Consider the following 16,314-nt stretch of genomic DNA (forward strand, 5'->3'; position numbering starts at 1 on the left):
AGATGGAGGCTGGGGGTGTGGCCTTGACCAACTGCCACTTTGGTCCTTTGAAAGCCATGATGTCTCTCTCTCTCATGGGTGGGCCAAATTCTCTGGGTGGGCAAAGCAGAGAAGGGATAAGTAACCTTGTCCCTTTCGACCTCATAATTGGGATTCCAGATTGGCCCATCTGAGCTTTCATTTTCTCAAAGGCAGAGCAGGATACCCAAGGATTGCTTTACGCCTATCACCTTTCTAGCCACTGGGGGATCATAGGTCGGCTGGGGGAACTCATATTAATGTTAAAAAAACAGTGACAAAAAGTGACATTTTCATGCCATGGGACCTTTAAAAAAAACGTAACATTTTCTTGAGGGAGGACCCCTAAACCCCCCCGCAACATACGTGCACCTAAGTCATCTACAAACCTCGGGAAAACACTGCCAACATGTATATGGTGTAATGCACCTACACTCTGAGTTTGTTACCTTGAATAACGGAACTGCGTGCAATGGCTGCTCGCCCATACACACCAAGTCTACACCAATACCTAAAGAGGGGAAAAGTATGTGTCACCAACATAATTAGCTTCATGCAATGGACCTTTAGTTCTCAGTTAACAAATATATTTGTTCAGTTTGCAGTCCCGTGTATTTAAAGTATTTGTATCGTCACACTCACCGTTGTCAATCATCCGCTGCTTGGTGAGAATCATGAGCAGACGGTCGACTTCAAACACTCCCATCCCCGGTGTGATGACCACTGACATCTGGCCGGTGCGGTCGAAGTTTCGGTTTATGTAGTGCTTGTCAAACACTGTGGGAGACACGGTGATTGTCAGCTTTGCTTCTTGTCTTTTCAGGTTAGTAACTCACTTATGTGTAATTGACTTTGGATATCAACAGACATGTTCACAATTTCACAAGCAGGTATCTTCCAAAGCCTTTTGGTGAAGACCTGCTCTCAGGTAAAGCTATCCTTCTTTTTATGGGAGCAGTTCTGTGTTTGTATTTGACTTCTTACCATTGAATGAAAGGTTAATGGCCTCCAGGTAGTTTCCCTGGGCAGCAGTGGAGTTGTAACCACCAGGAAAACCATCTGGCACGAAAAGTAAAAAAAATGCAGGATTTTGTTTACAAAAGGCACCTGATCCAAAGATCTGTTAGTCAGCCTAAACACTTGACTTATTCACCTCCTGCGTCTTTCAGCCGCACCAGGACAGGATACTGAATGAAGAGCTTCTTGATCGTGACCAGTAAGGAAGTCCACTCATCCCGTCTCTCATTCTGAGCCACGACCCTGATCACAAAATAGTTATGCGTCGTCCAAAGACCTCTGTCATCTAGTTGCTAATTTAGATAAACTTGGTGTAAGGCAAAAAATTCAAAGCTATAAAAATATCGTTGGGTACCAAACTTTGAATACATTTTTAGGCACTGACCAAATTGCTTCTTAAGCATTGAGTATCGAAAATGCCTTGCATTCAATACCAAATATCATCAGCATCGGTAAGCCAACTGGCATGCAGCAAGCTTCTAACAATATGTGATAATGCTGTTGATTGGCTGTATACACGTCGAAGAGGCGTGCACTAAAAACTCTCCATAGAGGCGTTCTCAAAAAAAATACTAAAAAGATTTGATAAAAAGATTTGTAACAAAATGTGTAATGTTTCTTTTGGTTAAAACAGATTTCATTAAAATTGGTATTATAAAAAGTTTCACTAAGGAACCGTTATCAGAGTCACGGTTTCGAACACTTTCGAATGATACTCCGCCCTAATTTACAGTAACTATGGTTACCTGTAGAAGTCTTCATAAAAACGTCCATCGTGATCCTGTCTGATGGACCCTCTCAGAATCTCAGGGAATTCATCTAAGGACAATGATATTTGTATTAATGATAAATGCATTAATATGCATTATAACTTCCTGTGCCAACATAAAAAACAGACTCACCAATAGTTTTGGCATTGTACAATGTACGTGAGAAAAGCACAACTGTCACCTCATGGCTGCAGTTCTTCTCCTGTTGAAACATCAAAACACTGTTTTTTGTTTCTTATTTGATAGAAATTGTTACAAAAAGGCAGAGATAAAAGAAATCACACACCTTCCACTTGGCAAAAAGGTCAGACAGGAAACAATTTACAGCTTTCTCAAAGTAGAGATCCCCTGAGAGCAAAACATTCATGTAAGAAATTCTCCTCCAAGAGAAGCTCTATGCCACTGAAAAACAAACAAATTAAACCTGGCACAGTGTGAGGAACAAATCAGGTCCAACTAACCATAGATGTCAAAGTCCCACATCTCACAACTCATCTGGATGAAGATGTACACCATTGCAGATGTGGATCTGAACACCACCTGTGACATTTAAGAGAAATTAATGAAGAATAATAGAAATAATAGGGGTGTGCAAAAAAAAAAGCTCCAACAATTAAAACTGGAGTCACAGAATTCAAAAAATCGATCCATATTTTTTCTTTTCTTTTTTTTGTTTTGTAATGCCGTTTATACTTGGGAAAAGTAACTATATGTGCATAATCTGAATTGTTTTTTTAATTGAGCCTAAAAATCAATATCCGATCAATGATCTGTTAAATATCTGTACACCTTTGACACTTTTTGGGGCAACCTGTGGTAAAAAGTATTTAAACTGCAGTTCAAACAAACACCAGCCCGCCACCAACACCACCCAAACTCACATGATGTGTTCAAAGCACCATAAGTTATGGTGCACTACACTATAGTAGTAACAGGAGAGATGAGTACTACTTGTCCAGATGAATTTGTACCATTCATACATGTGTTTAAAATATCTTGTATAAATAGCTACAGTTTTAATATCAAACCCGAACCTATGTGTTTTATGTGACTGTTCCTCCTCAAAGCTACGTAATCAGATTAATTTATTACAATATAATTTAAGTCTTTCACACTAAGCCACAACACACTTCTGAGGTGAACTGACTAACACTAACATCCACTTTCATGTTCTAAATTCAAAATTCAAAATAAATAAACTTAAGCTCATAGATTGCGAATACTTCAACAACTCCATTGTTGACTGTGGGTGCATCTGCTCTTACCCTGGTGTCTTCACTGATGTAACCACAGGTCACTTTCTCTCCCTTCACCCAGAGTTCACTGGCCTGGGCTCTGGAGAATGTTCACAATCATTTCAGTCATCATCACCATTGCACAACTGGTTCTTTTGCTTTTTTCTTAACACTCTGGGGTCTAAGTGCATTTTTACATTTCTTTTTTTGAATTCACGTTTCAAGCATATTTGCATATAACCTGATAACCATCTGCAGGTTTGACCAAGTCAAATTAAAGACCTTTTTAAAGCCATTATGAATTATATTTAAGACCTATGTTGCATTAAAAGAAGTCAGATGTCAGAGTTTGGAAACACGGTCTGAAACAATTCCCCGATTTCCTCATTGGCATTATAGGACTGGTGTCTAGACTGGCTGCAATAGAAGTTGCTTGCTGGTCTACATTGTAGTCTTAATAAAGCAAAATTATAATTGGACTAGCGACAAAAAGAATTACAACACCACAGAATTATATATGCAGCGCTTCGGAAACATTTCAATGAGCATTAGAGGTGGGAATTTTAGGATCTGTTTAAAATTATTTAAGACCTAGAACAGCAAATGTAAGACCTAACATTTTGATTTTAGAGTTTTTGACTTTATTAGAGTTTTTAAGACACAGCAGAAACCCTGCCCTTGTGTTTGATATCAAAACGTTCAAAAACAAACTCAGCTTTCTGTATAATGAGGCCCAAATTAGTTGCAGGGCAGTTTGTGAAGAGATAATGTGGCCCTAAAGCTGAAAAAATTATGTTCACTTTTGGAAATTTCTCAAATCTCTTGTGAAAACAGACCTAAACTCAATTGTTATAGTTCAATTAAATTTATAAAAGTCTTGGGTTCACAAAAGTAGCGTATTATATAAATAAAACAGTAAATAAATGTCTAAACCAAAATGTTGTATATTGGTTTTTAAAATGACTGTCAAGCATCGCTTGGACCCAGCGGTGTGTTTTGTGCTCAGAGGGTTAACCTTTACACATAATGTACAGTATGTCTGCTGCTTTCGGTGCTGCTCAACCATCAAAAAGTGAACACACATGTTGATTTATTTAACAATTAACTCACTATGAATGCAATTCTTCAAATGGAGCGTTCAGAATGCTTAGTACCTGATTCCTGCAAACTCCACTTTCTGCGTCACATAAGCACATGTGCTCACCTGAAAAAAAGATTGCGTAACAGTTTAATCTTCACATAATTGTGCCATTGCACATTATACCCAGACACTTTAACATGTCTCACCAGACTCTTCTTTAGTCTCCACATGTCTCCTCTGCCGATGTACTGGTCCTTGAACGTCAGCTCCACCAGGTCAAGTGTAACATCCTGCGAGGAAGGGAAAAAAATAAATTAAATAAATTAAAAAAAACACAAGAGAGATTCTATTCAAGTGACAAACGGTGGAGACACAGAAGCGTCACAGTGAACATACCTTCGGGTCAACAATGTTAACAATGACATCCTGGTAAGCACGCAGCTTAAAGGCTTGTGCTACAGTCTGGTCCACACTGATCGTCTCTAGATAACAACAACATATGCATCATGGGTAATGAACAAGCAAGGCAACCATCACAAACATTTGCAATTGAATTTTGCTGTAAACTATACATTGTTGACTAATCTGCTAGTTATTTTCTAAGTCCATCAATAAAATGAGATAAGAGAATGAAATAAAATAACAATGAGAGTTTCCTAAAACCCAAGATAAGATCTTAAGATGGCTTGTTTTGTCCAACAAACTCTTTAAAAGCCATACTATTTAGCTTAGTATCACAAAAGACAAAGAAAAACAGCAAATCCTCACATTTAAAACCAGGAACTAGGATATGTTTGGTATTTCCTCTTGAAAAATGACTGCTTAAAAAGCTTAATTGTTTCAGCTGTACTCTCTTTTTAGTATTATTATTGTTATAAAATAATTATATTTTGTGGATTTTGCCTTATTGAATTCTTGGAATATAGCAAAATGCATACAGTGTTTGATCATATTTCATTTACCTTTCTGAAGGTCTTCTTTTAGACTCTTCACTTGCAGCAGGAGAGGACTGAATTTAAAAAGAGATTATCGGCTCAGTAGTGTAACAATATGTATGTAAGTGGTATCACAACACCAGTCCTCTCATTAAACAAGCTCACCTGTATTCATCTGTGGGGTGTGCAATCTCAACTATATCCCTTAGAGTGACTTGAGGGAAAACTTTTGGGTTGACAACCAACTCATCATCTGCTCAAAGAAAAAGTTTATTTGAAAGAGAAATCTTTAATCAGAGAAACATTAACTTTGACTGCATGAGTTGCAAGTTCTTCCTTACCGCTACCACCAAAGCCTTTCTTGTGCAGCACAAGCTTGTACGACTTATTGGTCTTCATGATGAACCAGCTGTGGATCAAAACCATCAGTTCATTTGTAATTTTTCAAGTTGCAAACTAACACATGAGCTTTGGTACGCGTTGATTCGATTGGCTTGCCCTCTCTAAACTCAATTAGATTAACCATTGTAACGCCGAGATACATATAATCAAAGACCCCACACACCCCCACCATGGACTGTTTACCCTACTGCCCTCTGGAAAGAGGTTCCGCAGCATCCGCTGCAGGTCCACCAGGTTCTGCAACAGTTTTTTCCCCACTGCCATCAGACTGCTGAACTTCTGATCCATAAACTGAACTCTGCACCTATTGCACATCATCGGGCATTAAAATGCTGCTGAACTTTTAGCTATTTCAGTTCCTTTCTTTTTTACTCTCATACAAAGGAAAAAAATGCATTTTTGCACAGGTGCCTTTTTGAGTCGAACAACTACTATTTGCACACTGTTCATCTCCTGCACTGTTTTGCACTTTGATTATTGTTGCACTTCTGTATGGCCTTTTGTGTAGTGATCCGGAGATGTGTTCCATCTCACCTGGAATGTTATTGCAATGTTTTATAACTGTATGCAACGCAATTACGTTCTGTATGCACTTTGTACATATGGAATGACAGTAATAAAGTTGAAGTTGAAGTTGAAGTTAATCATTCTAATCCAAAATATGCGTTTTAATTGGCTGAAGTAAAGTAGTAAACTGGTATAGGCTACTAAGGTTAGCTGTTGACCCACGATGAGCTGCCAGCCAGGCTTTTTGAAAGGACTAAGTTAACTTTGATGTTGCCATATGAGTGCACGTTCTTTCTATCACACATACCTCCCATACATTTACAAAAGTATACATGTACTACCGGTTAGAACAAGTAAACACATTTAATAAAAAGAGCAATACCTGAGCAGTCCCTCCTCAACAGCTCAAACTCCTTGCGGGTCAAACTGCCCTGGGATGTTGACCCATGCTAGCCTAGCATGTGCATCTAACCCGAGACAATTTACAGCTACGGAACTAGCTACGTCAACAAACACTAGCCCCAACGGTACAATAACTACAGTAATGAAAATACGTCCATTTAGTTGAAATACGTTATAGACACCGTTTTAAGATGGAAATAGAAAGCAGTTTACTAGCTAACTAACTTGACGTTAGCTCACACTGGTTACACTTCCTCCAAAACATGGACATGTGTGATGTGATTGGTTGGCGGCGTGTCAGAGATTATCTTAGAAAAGCAAGAGTGCTCACTCCGCTTATTACCATCTTCGTTTGTTTATTCATTCGGAAGACTGTAACGCATGTTTCTTTTTAGTATACCCACACATTCTACCAATAATAAGAATATGTCCAAAATATGTATGTCATGTACTTTCAACCCTCGTCATATTTCGATTGAAAAGCAAGAACATAGTAACTACATCCAGAACTATGATGTGTAGTAAAAAAACTTTCAAAAAAACTATGATGTGATGCAAGTGTATATTTAATTAATCTATGTTTAAAAAGCTGGATCACAAGGCTTTACCGTATACGTTCAGTGTTTTGCAGTAGGTAGAAAGTCCTAATCATTAAGGGATGAATTTGCTTGTTAATCTTGCATGGCCATAATTCAAAACTGGAACAACAGGACAGTGCAGAGCGCTAATAAACCACTTTATTAAACGTAATAGGCTATGACAACAATACTGGTTTCATAAATACACAGCTCCTTACTAGTGTCAGCTTTTGATTCAATGATTCAAGACATCACATTAAGAAATTACGTTATAACGTTATGACATTTATATACTTTTTTTAAAAAGGAAAATGGTTGGGTTTCCTTGTTCCCAAATTCCAGCAAATAAACCTTCATTAAACCTTAATCACCCATAGTAATGGGTGAGACATGTTTTACAACAATACTGAATGATTAAAACTACTACAATAGCAAAGAAAATCTAAAGCATCCATCTAAGGGTTTCACTAGGGACAACATTTGCCTGTCCCAAATAAATCTATTACTATCCACCTCTGAAATGATGCAAATAATAGAGTTTGTATTTTAAAATATTGCAGGATTGACCAAGAAAAAGACCTTAATAAGACCATAAACTAATTTTAAGCAGACACACTGATTTCTCAGATTTGTTATTGCCACAGTATAGTATTTTATCTTGGGTTTGGTCTAAATGGCATGGTCTAAATGATATTGAGAATACAATACAGACAACTATCCCATAAAAAAGGTCAAATTCATAAGATATCGTATCAGCAAAGATAGTTCATCATTGTCAGCTTCAAGCCAATAACAATTGGCTTTTAGAAGTGCAAACTGGTTGAACCTTTTGCAAACGTGAGAATACATGGCAGTTTGGATAACTTAAGGAACCTAATGGAAACATGTCCTAAGGCACATTTCAGACCAGTGAAACATGGTCAGTCACTTTCGTTTCTTTAGCTGAAGCTCTGGATAGAGCACCTGTCTGATTCCGCTCTCCTAAGCGGCTTCACTTCTTTTCATCAGCAGCAGCTTCTCTTCATGTCCTGGGCCGCGGCCTCATCCAGGTTGACACGGTCTGATTCTGCCAAGACAAACGTAGAGGTTAGATTTTTATACACTCAAGGCTTCCATTATCAACATCTCTGCTTGTTAGGAGTAGAGTCTTTACTTACTGATACTATTTCCAAGTCCGATACTAGCAGGAACCCCATTCTCCATATCCTTTAGTACGCACTTCTCAAAGGCCAAAGCCGCCACTCTAAAAAAAAACGCCTGCACGTTTTCCCCTGAAAATTAGACAAATGAACAGTTTCTTAGAGTGGCTGTCTGCGTTGCCCAGAATCATTCAGGTTGTCATTAGGTGCCATCCAGCATTGACAAGCATGAGCTCTTGGTTTTACCCGTTTTAGCTGAAACAGCCCAAAACTCTGCATGCATTTCTGTTGCCATCTGGATGGCATCTTTTTCTGTCCTCTCTTTTTCATCTACGGGCTTAAGAACAAGACATTTGGGTACTGTAAGAAAATCGTGTTTGTGAAAAGCTGCAAAATATATTTATGTGTATATATATATATATATATAAAATATATTCACCAGCAGGTCACTCTTAGTGCCAATCAAGAAGATAAAACAGGAGTCAGGCTCATTTTCGCTCATGGCCTCTTCTAACCATTGGCTATGAAAACAAAATAAAGTTCTTACATTATCTTACAGTAACACATGCTCTTGCAGTGGATTTTAGATAGATAGATAATAATAGATGTTGGATGGATCAAAAGTGTATTTCTCCATGTCTTTCATTCAATTGTGTTTCTGTCCACTTACTAAGTATAAGGCCAACATTCACTCTCCTATAGATCTGGTTTTGGTCCTCAGCAAACCCTCAGAAATATATCTGACTATTCTAACTGCTAAATGCTCCACTGTGTTCACCAGCTAGTCTCCAACTGTGTCTCTAGGCAAGAAGTGTACAATGGGTCAATCAGAGCTTGTTCTCTAAAACTTAGATGCCTGCTTCAGCTGATGACAGCAGTGAGAGTGAACCAAAACAGTAAACGCTGTGGGCCAGCAAACAACATTGACAATGTGCTTAAAGAAGCTATAAAGCTCTGTGCAGCTAAAAGGAACAGTAGAGTTGAGTAATAATTCTCCGACGGTTCAACAAACGTATGATCCAATTGTTTATATAAAAAGATTTTCTATGGCTGCTGTCAAATCTAAGACCCTAATTATCCATCCATCTGCTGTCTTTTCCCAACTTGCCTGGGTCAAAGTTAAAATATGGTTACATTAGCCTTCCTTTAAAGGAAATTGCTCCACATCAACCTCCAGAAAAGATCAGCTCAGATGTGGGTAAGAAATAAATATTGATAAGGGTGATCACAAACTGTAAATATGCTGTTCCAGACATATTCTGGTCTTGTAATATTGGACTATAGGGGAGGATCCCACACTATTAATACAACATTCCATTCCCAAACACAATGCATTATTGTTTTTATTGTCCACAACTGTAGAATAAAGCCCATGATAATGGTATAACCAGACCTACCGTGTATGATCTAGGGACTTAATGTCTGCCATGTCAAAGACAGTGATTATGACTGGAAAAGATGGACAAGAAGTTTCAGTAGTATTATTTAACACCAGCTAAAATGTAAACTGGTCTCACCTAGCATCAGACCTGCAACCTTTTTTTTTTTAGTTACTTATTACACTAACGTCTTACCCTGAGCCCCTCTGTAGTATGCAGATGCAATGCATTTGAATTTTTCCTGGCCAGCAGTATCCCAACTACAAAAGAAATAATAAAAAGTAAGGATGAATGACAAAAAAACAGAAAGTACTCTAAAGTTCCAAATATGCAGAATAACTTATTTAAAATCAAACTACTTACATCTGAAGGGAGAAAGGTTCTCCAAATATCTCAAACCTCTCGATCTCAAAGTCCACACCTATGGTGGCCTTGTAGTCTCTTTCAAATACATCTTTACAAAACCTGAAAACAGCATAAACAAATTTAAGTTTTTTGTTTGTTTTTGTCTATGGTGGTCAAAGTTCAAACTAAAACAGTCCCAGGTCTGGTCTGTTCTGTAACTCTGTTTTGGGACCCTCCAATAAAGTCACACAATAAATGTGATTGTTTGTGAGACAAATAGCGGGACATTGAAGCAGAAAAAAACATTTCTGAGGAAATCTGTGATATATCTTTCTGGTCTTTACCCTTTGCTTGTAAATAACTGGATAGTATTTACACTACACTATTTACACTTTATGCGCCTAATACTATAAAAAAAATGTATTTACTTTAATTTACAAATTTACAAATTACTCATTTTTAATTATTCAATTGAACTGCCATATGCAACTTGTGATGAAGGATCACAGGTAGACATAGATTTACTTTAAATGGTCCCTTTTCAAAAAGGTTATGAAACACTGGTCTGAAGAAACTGTCCACTTTCTAAAGTACAGTAAAACAAATCTGGTTTTGATATTGTCATCTCAGTTATACAGGTTATGTCTTATTTGCTGATAAAGTACCTATTAATGAGGCAGGTCTTCCCCACATTAAGGTCTCCAACAACCACCACTTTAGACATTTTCTGTCGGTCCCACCTTTAAAGAAGACAACAGATGTTTAACATCAGTGAGATGTAAGAAAAGAAAAGATTTACTTCATTGTCCCAAAGGAAATTTGTCTTGGATACACACACACACACACACACACACACCATATCTGTAAAGGCTTTTTCATGTGATGTTCAAGTAAAGTTACAAATGATGCATTGACCCAAAGCGGGAGACTCACGGCTGATGCCTGTTGGCTCCATCTTTACAGGCTGCTGTAGCCTGAATGTCCCAGTCTTTCTTCAGCTGCAGAGAGGCATTAGGTGTGTACCACTGAAAAGAACAGGACCATATATATTACTGGCCTTTATTCTGCACAAATCCACTGAATACATGTTACAACAACACGACTAAGTCCACAGCCGTGCTAGAGGCTCTAGGTGTTGAGCTTAATGCTAACATGCTCACAATGTCAATGCTAACATGCAGATGGTAGGCCGGTATAATGTTTACCATGTTTAGTGGATAGAATGTTAACATTGACTTATTAATAATAAAAACAAAGAACAGCTGAGGCTGATGGGATGTCATTCGTTTTGCATGTATGTAGTCATAACCCAAAGAATTAGACAAACTAAAAGTTTGACCTGATGATGGAGCTAGATGAAAAGTTAAGGGATCATCAAAGTTATTAAAATTAATCTTATGTGGGACATGGATATTTGTACCAGATTTCATGACAATCCATTTATTGTTAAAGGGGCTCTAAGCGATGTTGGGTGATGTTACTTCTTGTTGATGTTCAAACTATTTTCAAACAAAACTAGACTAGTTTGTCCTCCCTCCTCCTCATCCTGTCCTCTTCCTTCTGTGCTTCTAATATACATACTAATACATAATGCTATGCTTACTAACCTGGTGCAGGGGGGAACAGTTTGTTTTTGTTGCCGTTTGTGGACCGTGGGCTGTCTACAGAGACTGCGTTTTTTACAGTGTGTTCTGGGGACAGGAGGCTACTGAGGAGATGTTTGCTGTGTGATGTTTGCTGTGTGTGACAACAAATGTTGTAGCCTAAAACACACGTGACCAGCCAACGCTCTTTGACAGCATACAAATCTCTACTTTCATTAATTTTGGGGCGTCTTATTCAATTTTATAGCATTGTAAAACAAATTGAAGTGTTTTGAAATAGTATTGAGTAAAAGTTGACATATTCCAGTCTGTGATTATCATCAACATCCATTCCTTTAATTTTAGTCTAAATAATTCCTAATTTCTGCTTTTCTAACTCAAACATTAGGTATAATTTCCTATAAATGAGGTTTATTGACCATAAATTCAAAAAAATAACTGTAAAACTAAAGTTAATAAGTTGGTGTTTAACGTAGTGTTGAAAACATCAAAGTGACAAACATTTAAAAAAAGCGTCAAAAGTGTTGAAAAAAGGGACAAAAACAGGAGAAAAAAGTTGAAAACATTGATAAAAAAGTGTCAACAAAAGTGTTGATTTACAGTGCTTAGAGCACCTTTAAAACATTGAAAACCACAAATGTCAACCTAATGGTGGCACATGAGGTAAACTAAGAAGATCACCAAAGTTTACATGCATAGCATACAGTGTCTGGAAACCGTTAATGTCTGTATTTCGTGCCAATGCATCAGGTAGACATTGGTAGATGTTGAGATATCACAGGAAAAGAACATTTTGATTTGAAGATGGCACTAGATCAAAAGTCAAGGATCACCAAATTCATTAGTAAGTAAGTAAGTAAAGTTTTTTTTTTTGTTATATAGTATTAGGAGTCAACCTAGGGCTGAACAATATGAGAAAATAATCTAATCTTCCTTATCTTTATTTTTATTGAAAAATAGACATGAATCTTACTGATCTCCTGTCAGTAACAGTTATGTAACACATTTACTACCACTTGAGAACTTTACAAATAATTGTATATATGTGATAAAAGAAATAATGTAAATGTGTGTGGATTGTACTGCAAGCATGAAAGGTTGTGCATCCATGTGAGACATTAACAACACAATTTAAGATATTTCCAACTATTCTGTTATTGGCATGTGTTATATAGAATTGAATAGAGAGAGTAAGGTTTGGGATTGACAGTTCAGAGTGAGTTGACCCCATTAGAAAAAGTTATTTAGGTTAGTTTCCTGACCAAATAAAGTGCCTGATTCAGTATTTGGAGAGGTTTTAGAGGGCATAAGCATATGTTGACATAGTCTGGGATTGGGGAGCTGACTGAGGGGAATTACCCTTAGTGCTGTGTTCTGACACTGATTTCACTATCTGAAAAAATCAATTATAAGTCACACATATCCAATAAAATTACCATCTTCTAGACTGCCACTCCTACCATTTTAACTATAGTAATCTCACAGTAAAATACAAGGGTTTCATAGGGCTGTATTGAACTGGAGCAGACCATCACCACAGTATATTGGACAAAAAATACACGTGTAGAAAAGAATCGGGACCTACCTTCGGGAATTCCCGGATGACTCTGTCTCTGCCGATGGGTGGAGGGAACGGAATCATCCTATTGCCCTTATCCTGCATGGCGACCTGTGAGGGAGTGTGTAACACAGAAGTTAGCCTTAGGCCAAATACAAATAGCTTTACATCAAGCACTCCTTCAATTTGTTTCTGCATTTTTACAAAGGTCGCATGTCCTCTACACCAAATGCAGCGTTCAGACGAGCGCCAGGTCCCAAATTCTGAGTCTCATTTAGCTTCAGTACGTACATTTACATAAAGTACAATGTGTGTGTGTGACAGATAATCAAATGAAAGGTGGTTGCTAGTGTTCACAAGTGACAACATCCATAACAGGGTTACAGACAGACACTGCTAGTTTTCAGGGTGTAGTTTAAGAAGATGCTAGTGCGGCCTCTGCATTGTAAAGTGACCCAGTTCAAGACCGGAAGTAATGTGACTTAGTCTTCAAAACAAAAACAAACCGGCAAGAGTGATGAGAAAAACGATGAAAGTATGGTTCCCACCCTATATGTGCAATCTTTATTACCAATTATGTTGTGTTTTCTTTTGATATTGTGTTTTTTGTATTTCCTGTCATATCCATAGACTGTATAAAACAAGGTCGTTTCCCAACAACTGTGTTACACTCTAAGCAATTATTTACGGTTTTAGTTTGAAGGTCCTGGACGGAAGTCAAATTTTGTTTAGCTTACCGTGACAGACTGGCGGCGACAGGCAGAATGGATATGCACTACCTGTTATTTTCACAGGAATCGGCTTTTTTCTTCTCAAAATGGCGCTCTGTTACACCGTGGTTAAAATCACGAGGACTGTGAATGGCTTGTAATAATCACAGATTCAATTACGGCAAAAATATCCTAGTTTACTTTGCGGATGTCGCTTGCTGCAGTTGCAAGCCCGGACATTGTTTGATGATGCTCGTTTCCATGTCAACCATAATGTAGTGCCAGTGTCACGTGACGAGTTCGGGCCTGATGGGCCTATACAGGGCCTGACAAATCCCTATCAAACCAAAAAAGTTTATTGTCTCTGTAATATAACATCCAGACATACACTAGCATCAAGAGAAAGGATGAACCTGTTCACTATGCATTAATTATTACTACTCCGGTCGCCTGCCAAGTGTCATTAGAGTCCTACAGCGTAACGTTTCGGCAAATTGCCATTTTTATTTAGATAAAGCTGTCCTGTGCATCCAGTATTTTTAAAGGCTTGGGTATTTTATTCTACAAAAACGAGAACCACTCTTGTTAATTGAATCAGTTTTGTATTTTAATAATATTGCATACTTTAAGTTTCAGTAAATTTGTTTGCACTCTAAACTGTATATAATACATGAAAAATCACAGTTAAGTTAAAAACAATGCTTCCATCTTTCCATCCACCTTTTTCTTCTTTCGTTTACTTTGTTTTGAGTTTACAATCTGTCTTTTAACCTGTACGACATTTCCACATCCAAACGATCAATTGATCCTATAGTATGTTTTTAATTGGACATTTGTCATTTCAAACAATTTTCCAACATCTGTAAATAACTTTGACAACAAAATGCAGTTTATTTATTATATCAGGCAAACAATTAAATGAATTTTGTAATCATGTCAGTGAGTAAGATGTCAATGCTATCAGTGTGAAATGATCATATTTCTGACCAGTAGGTGGCTAATGTTAGCATATTAAACAGAAGAAGTAGAATATTCCTGACCTTCAGTTTAGTGGGAATACAACGATGAACGACAGTAGGCCTACTGATTTAATTAATACGTGGTTATAACAATATATTATTGAGATGTTGTAATACACTCATTAATATTGCACATACCGCCAGTACCTGAACGCATCTCAAGTCATGTGTCGATGGCGTGATAGTCTGGCGGTAGAAGGGCGAGGGGCGGAATGAGCTAACGCCAGGTGTGGGTCGGAGCGGTCATCCGAGGCTTACTTTGTCTAAACTGCCTTTACACGGTGACTTTAAGTATTATTTAGCAATAATACAACATTTTTGCCAGTTTATTTTTGTTTGGGACGTCTACCGAATTTGGGAATGAAGAGAACATCGATTCAAGGTAAGATAACCTTACTTTACGCTAACGTTACCTTATCATGACCACGTTCTAACTAGCTAACCTAGCTAACGTTAATGGGTCATGCTAACGTTAGAAAACGGACAGTGGGTTTTAACAGCTTTGCCATAATGTTAAAAACCTTGACTTAGGGAAATTATATGTGTTTGTCAAACACATTTGGCAAAGCCGTCTCAAGAGTATCCTTTCAAAATGTTTATTCCGAAAAATGTATCAACATTTTGTATGGAGACCACCAGCGCCCTTGAGACGTTACCAGGGGTGAATAACACCAGCTAACGCTAGCTGGCTGACGCACGGAGCGGCGAGGAGCGGGATGAGCTAACGCCAGGTGCGGGTCGGAGACGTTGATCAACTTATTAAAATTTGAGCTTTATTTCCAATGGTGAAGAAAGAGTTAAAAAGATGCGTTGGCCGGGAATCGAACCCGGGTCAACTGCTTGGAAGGCAGCTATGCTAACCACTATACCACCAACGCTTCTACCAGTGGTTGCGCAATCCCCTTTATGACTCCTGAAAGTGTATTGGTACACCTAATTCCATTGAAATTCTCAATGGAATGTGTGGCCGTCAGTGTTTCCGTAGTGTAGTGGTTATCACGTTCGCCTAACACGCGAAAGGTCCCCGGTTCGAGACCGGGCGGAAACAGATGCATGTTTTTTTTGTGCACAAGTGCGACAGTTGGCTATGACAGCCACAAACCAGGATAAGCTTCAGAACACGCATACAAGGAATCTTAATACAGCTCCAGGTTGTTGAGACTGCACCAGCCACTTCAGGGAGGGGGGATCATCCTCTGTACCTGAAATAGCTGACACCCATACATACTAGAGGATAGATACCCGAACCGAGCCCGACGGGACCCGACGGGACCCAACGGGACCCGACAGGCCGGGCCGGGTTCGAACAGATTTTTAGCAAGGAAGCTCGGGTTCGGGTCGGGCTCGGCCACATCAGCGCGATAAGGCATTGAACATTTTTTTGTGTAAACTCATCCTTTTTTTCCTGTTTATAACTTTTGGGTTTTTATTTCTATTGGTTTTCTTTTTTTCTTTTTTGCTTGCTTATTTACTGTTTGGGTCTTACTGTATTTTACAAATTTTTACCATGTGAAGCACTTTGCTACTTTGTCTGTAAATCAAGTAAACCTATTATATTACATTCTCAGCAGCGGCAGCAAGGCATTAAACTAAACATGTACAGTATATGTGTGAG

At 38.1% G+C, this 16,314-nt stretch overlaps 2 protein-coding genes and 2 non-coding genes across 17 annotated transcripts in view; 1 reads left to right on the top strand and 3 right to left on the bottom strand.

Moving 5' to 3' along the window:
- depdc5 (DEP domain containing 5, GATOR1 subcomplex subunit) overlaps positions 1 to 6,640 on the bottom strand; it is a 27,126-nt gene extending 20,486 nt beyond the window's left edge. For 6 of the 11 annotated variants that reach the window (XM_034887905.1, XM_034887908.1, XM_034887902.1 and 3 more), the window contains exons 1-16: positions 6,348 to 6,640; positions 5,398 to 5,465; positions 5,222 to 5,309; positions 5,084 to 5,130; positions 4,518 to 4,618; positions 4,328 to 4,411; positions 4,195 to 4,244; positions 3,071 to 3,140; positions 2,267 to 2,345; positions 2,092 to 2,153; positions 1,938 to 2,007; positions 1,782 to 1,854; positions 1,172 to 1,278; positions 1,003 to 1,077; positions 661 to 795; positions 468 to 529 (exon numbers count right to left, since the gene is read on the bottom strand). In XM_034887905.1, coding sequence (XP_034743796.1) covers positions 468 to 529; positions 661 to 795; positions 1,003 to 1,077; positions 1,172 to 1,278; positions 1,782 to 1,854; positions 1,938 to 2,007; positions 2,092 to 2,153; positions 2,267 to 2,345; positions 3,071 to 3,140; positions 4,195 to 4,244; positions 4,328 to 4,411; positions 4,518 to 4,618; positions 5,084 to 5,130; positions 5,222 to 5,309; positions 5,398 to 5,455 — 1,161 coding nt within the window. In that variant the 5' untranslated portion in view covers positions 5,456 to 5,465; positions 6,348 to 6,640. Of the gene's footprint in view, positions 1 to 467; positions 530 to 660; positions 851 to 1,002; positions 1,078 to 1,171; positions 1,279 to 1,781; positions 1,855 to 1,937; positions 2,009 to 2,091; positions 2,154 to 2,266; positions 2,346 to 3,070; positions 3,141 to 4,194; positions 4,245 to 4,327; positions 4,412 to 4,517; positions 4,619 to 5,083; positions 5,131 to 5,221; positions 5,310 to 5,397; positions 5,466 to 6,347 lie in introns of those variants that run through there. The other 5 variants (XM_034887911.1, XM_034887904.1, XM_034887901.1 and 2 more) reach the window with 4 other exon arrangements.
- Positions 6,641 to 7,089: 449 nt separating this feature from the next.
- On the bottom strand, positions 7,090 to 13,929 carry rab36 (RAB36, member RAS oncogene family). Of its 4 annotated transcripts, none has more exons than XR_004658821.1 (11): positions 12,998 to 13,243; positions 10,742 to 10,833; positions 10,474 to 10,548; positions 9,827 to 9,928; positions 9,659 to 9,723; positions 9,482 to 9,533; positions 8,524 to 8,605; positions 8,331 to 8,421; positions 8,103 to 8,216; positions 7,752 to 8,011; positions 7,090 to 7,707 (listed from the first exon to the last, which is right to left on the bottom strand). XR_004658821.1 is itself a non-coding variant. In XM_034888240.1 (11 exons), the coding sequence occupies exons 2-11, from the start codon at positions 13,073 to 13,075 to the stop codon at positions 7,950 to 7,952; spliced, it is 813 nt and encodes a 270-aa protein (XP_034744131.1). In that variant the 5' UTR covers positions 13,076 to 13,081; positions 13,708 to 13,929; the 3' UTR covers positions 7,090 to 7,949. The 4 variants fall into 4 exon arrangements, 3 of the variants coding, with proteins under 3 accessions (XP_034744131.1, XP_034744130.1, XP_034744129.1); XM_034888240.1 differs by adding an exon at positions 13,708 to 13,929 and having other exon boundaries at positions 7,090 to 8,011; positions 12,998 to 13,081; XM_034888239.1 differs by adding an exon at positions 13,262 to 13,421 and having other exon boundaries at positions 7,090 to 8,011; positions 12,998 to 13,081.
- A 1,576-nt stretch (positions 13,930 to 15,505) lies between these two features.
- On the bottom strand, positions 15,506 to 15,577 carry trnag-ucc. The gene has a single exon. It is a non-coding gene; the product is annotated as a tRNA-Gly (tRNA).
- A 97-nt stretch (positions 15,578 to 15,674) lies between these two features.
- trnav-aac lies at positions 15,675 to 15,747 on the top strand. The gene has a single exon. It is a non-coding gene; the product is annotated as a tRNA-Val (tRNA).
- Positions 15,748 to 16,314: the final 567 nt, after the last annotated feature.

The sequence above is a fragment of the Etheostoma cragini genome, chromosome 12 (assembly GCF_013103735.1).
Source record: "Etheostoma cragini isolate CJK2018 chromosome 12, CSU_Ecrag_1.0, whole genome shotgun sequence".
Classification (NCBI taxonomy): domain Eukaryota; kingdom Metazoa; phylum Chordata; class Actinopteri; order Perciformes; family Percidae; genus Etheostoma; species Etheostoma cragini.

Bases quoted from the DNA above. Each gene is read 5' to 3' on its own strand.
- rab36 (XM_034888238.1), bottom strand. From the start codon at position 13,168: ATGCAGAAACAAATTGAAGGAGTGCTTGATGTAAAGCTATTTGTATTT. The intron at 10,834-12,997 runs GTAGGTCCCGAT...TGTTCTTTTCAG, and splicing joins TCATCCGGGAATTCCCGAAG to TGGTACACACCTAATGCCTC. The intron at 9,534-9,658 runs GTAAGACGTTAG...CATCTTTTCCAG, and splicing joins ATACTACAGAGGGGCTCAGG to TCATAATCACTGTCTTTGAC.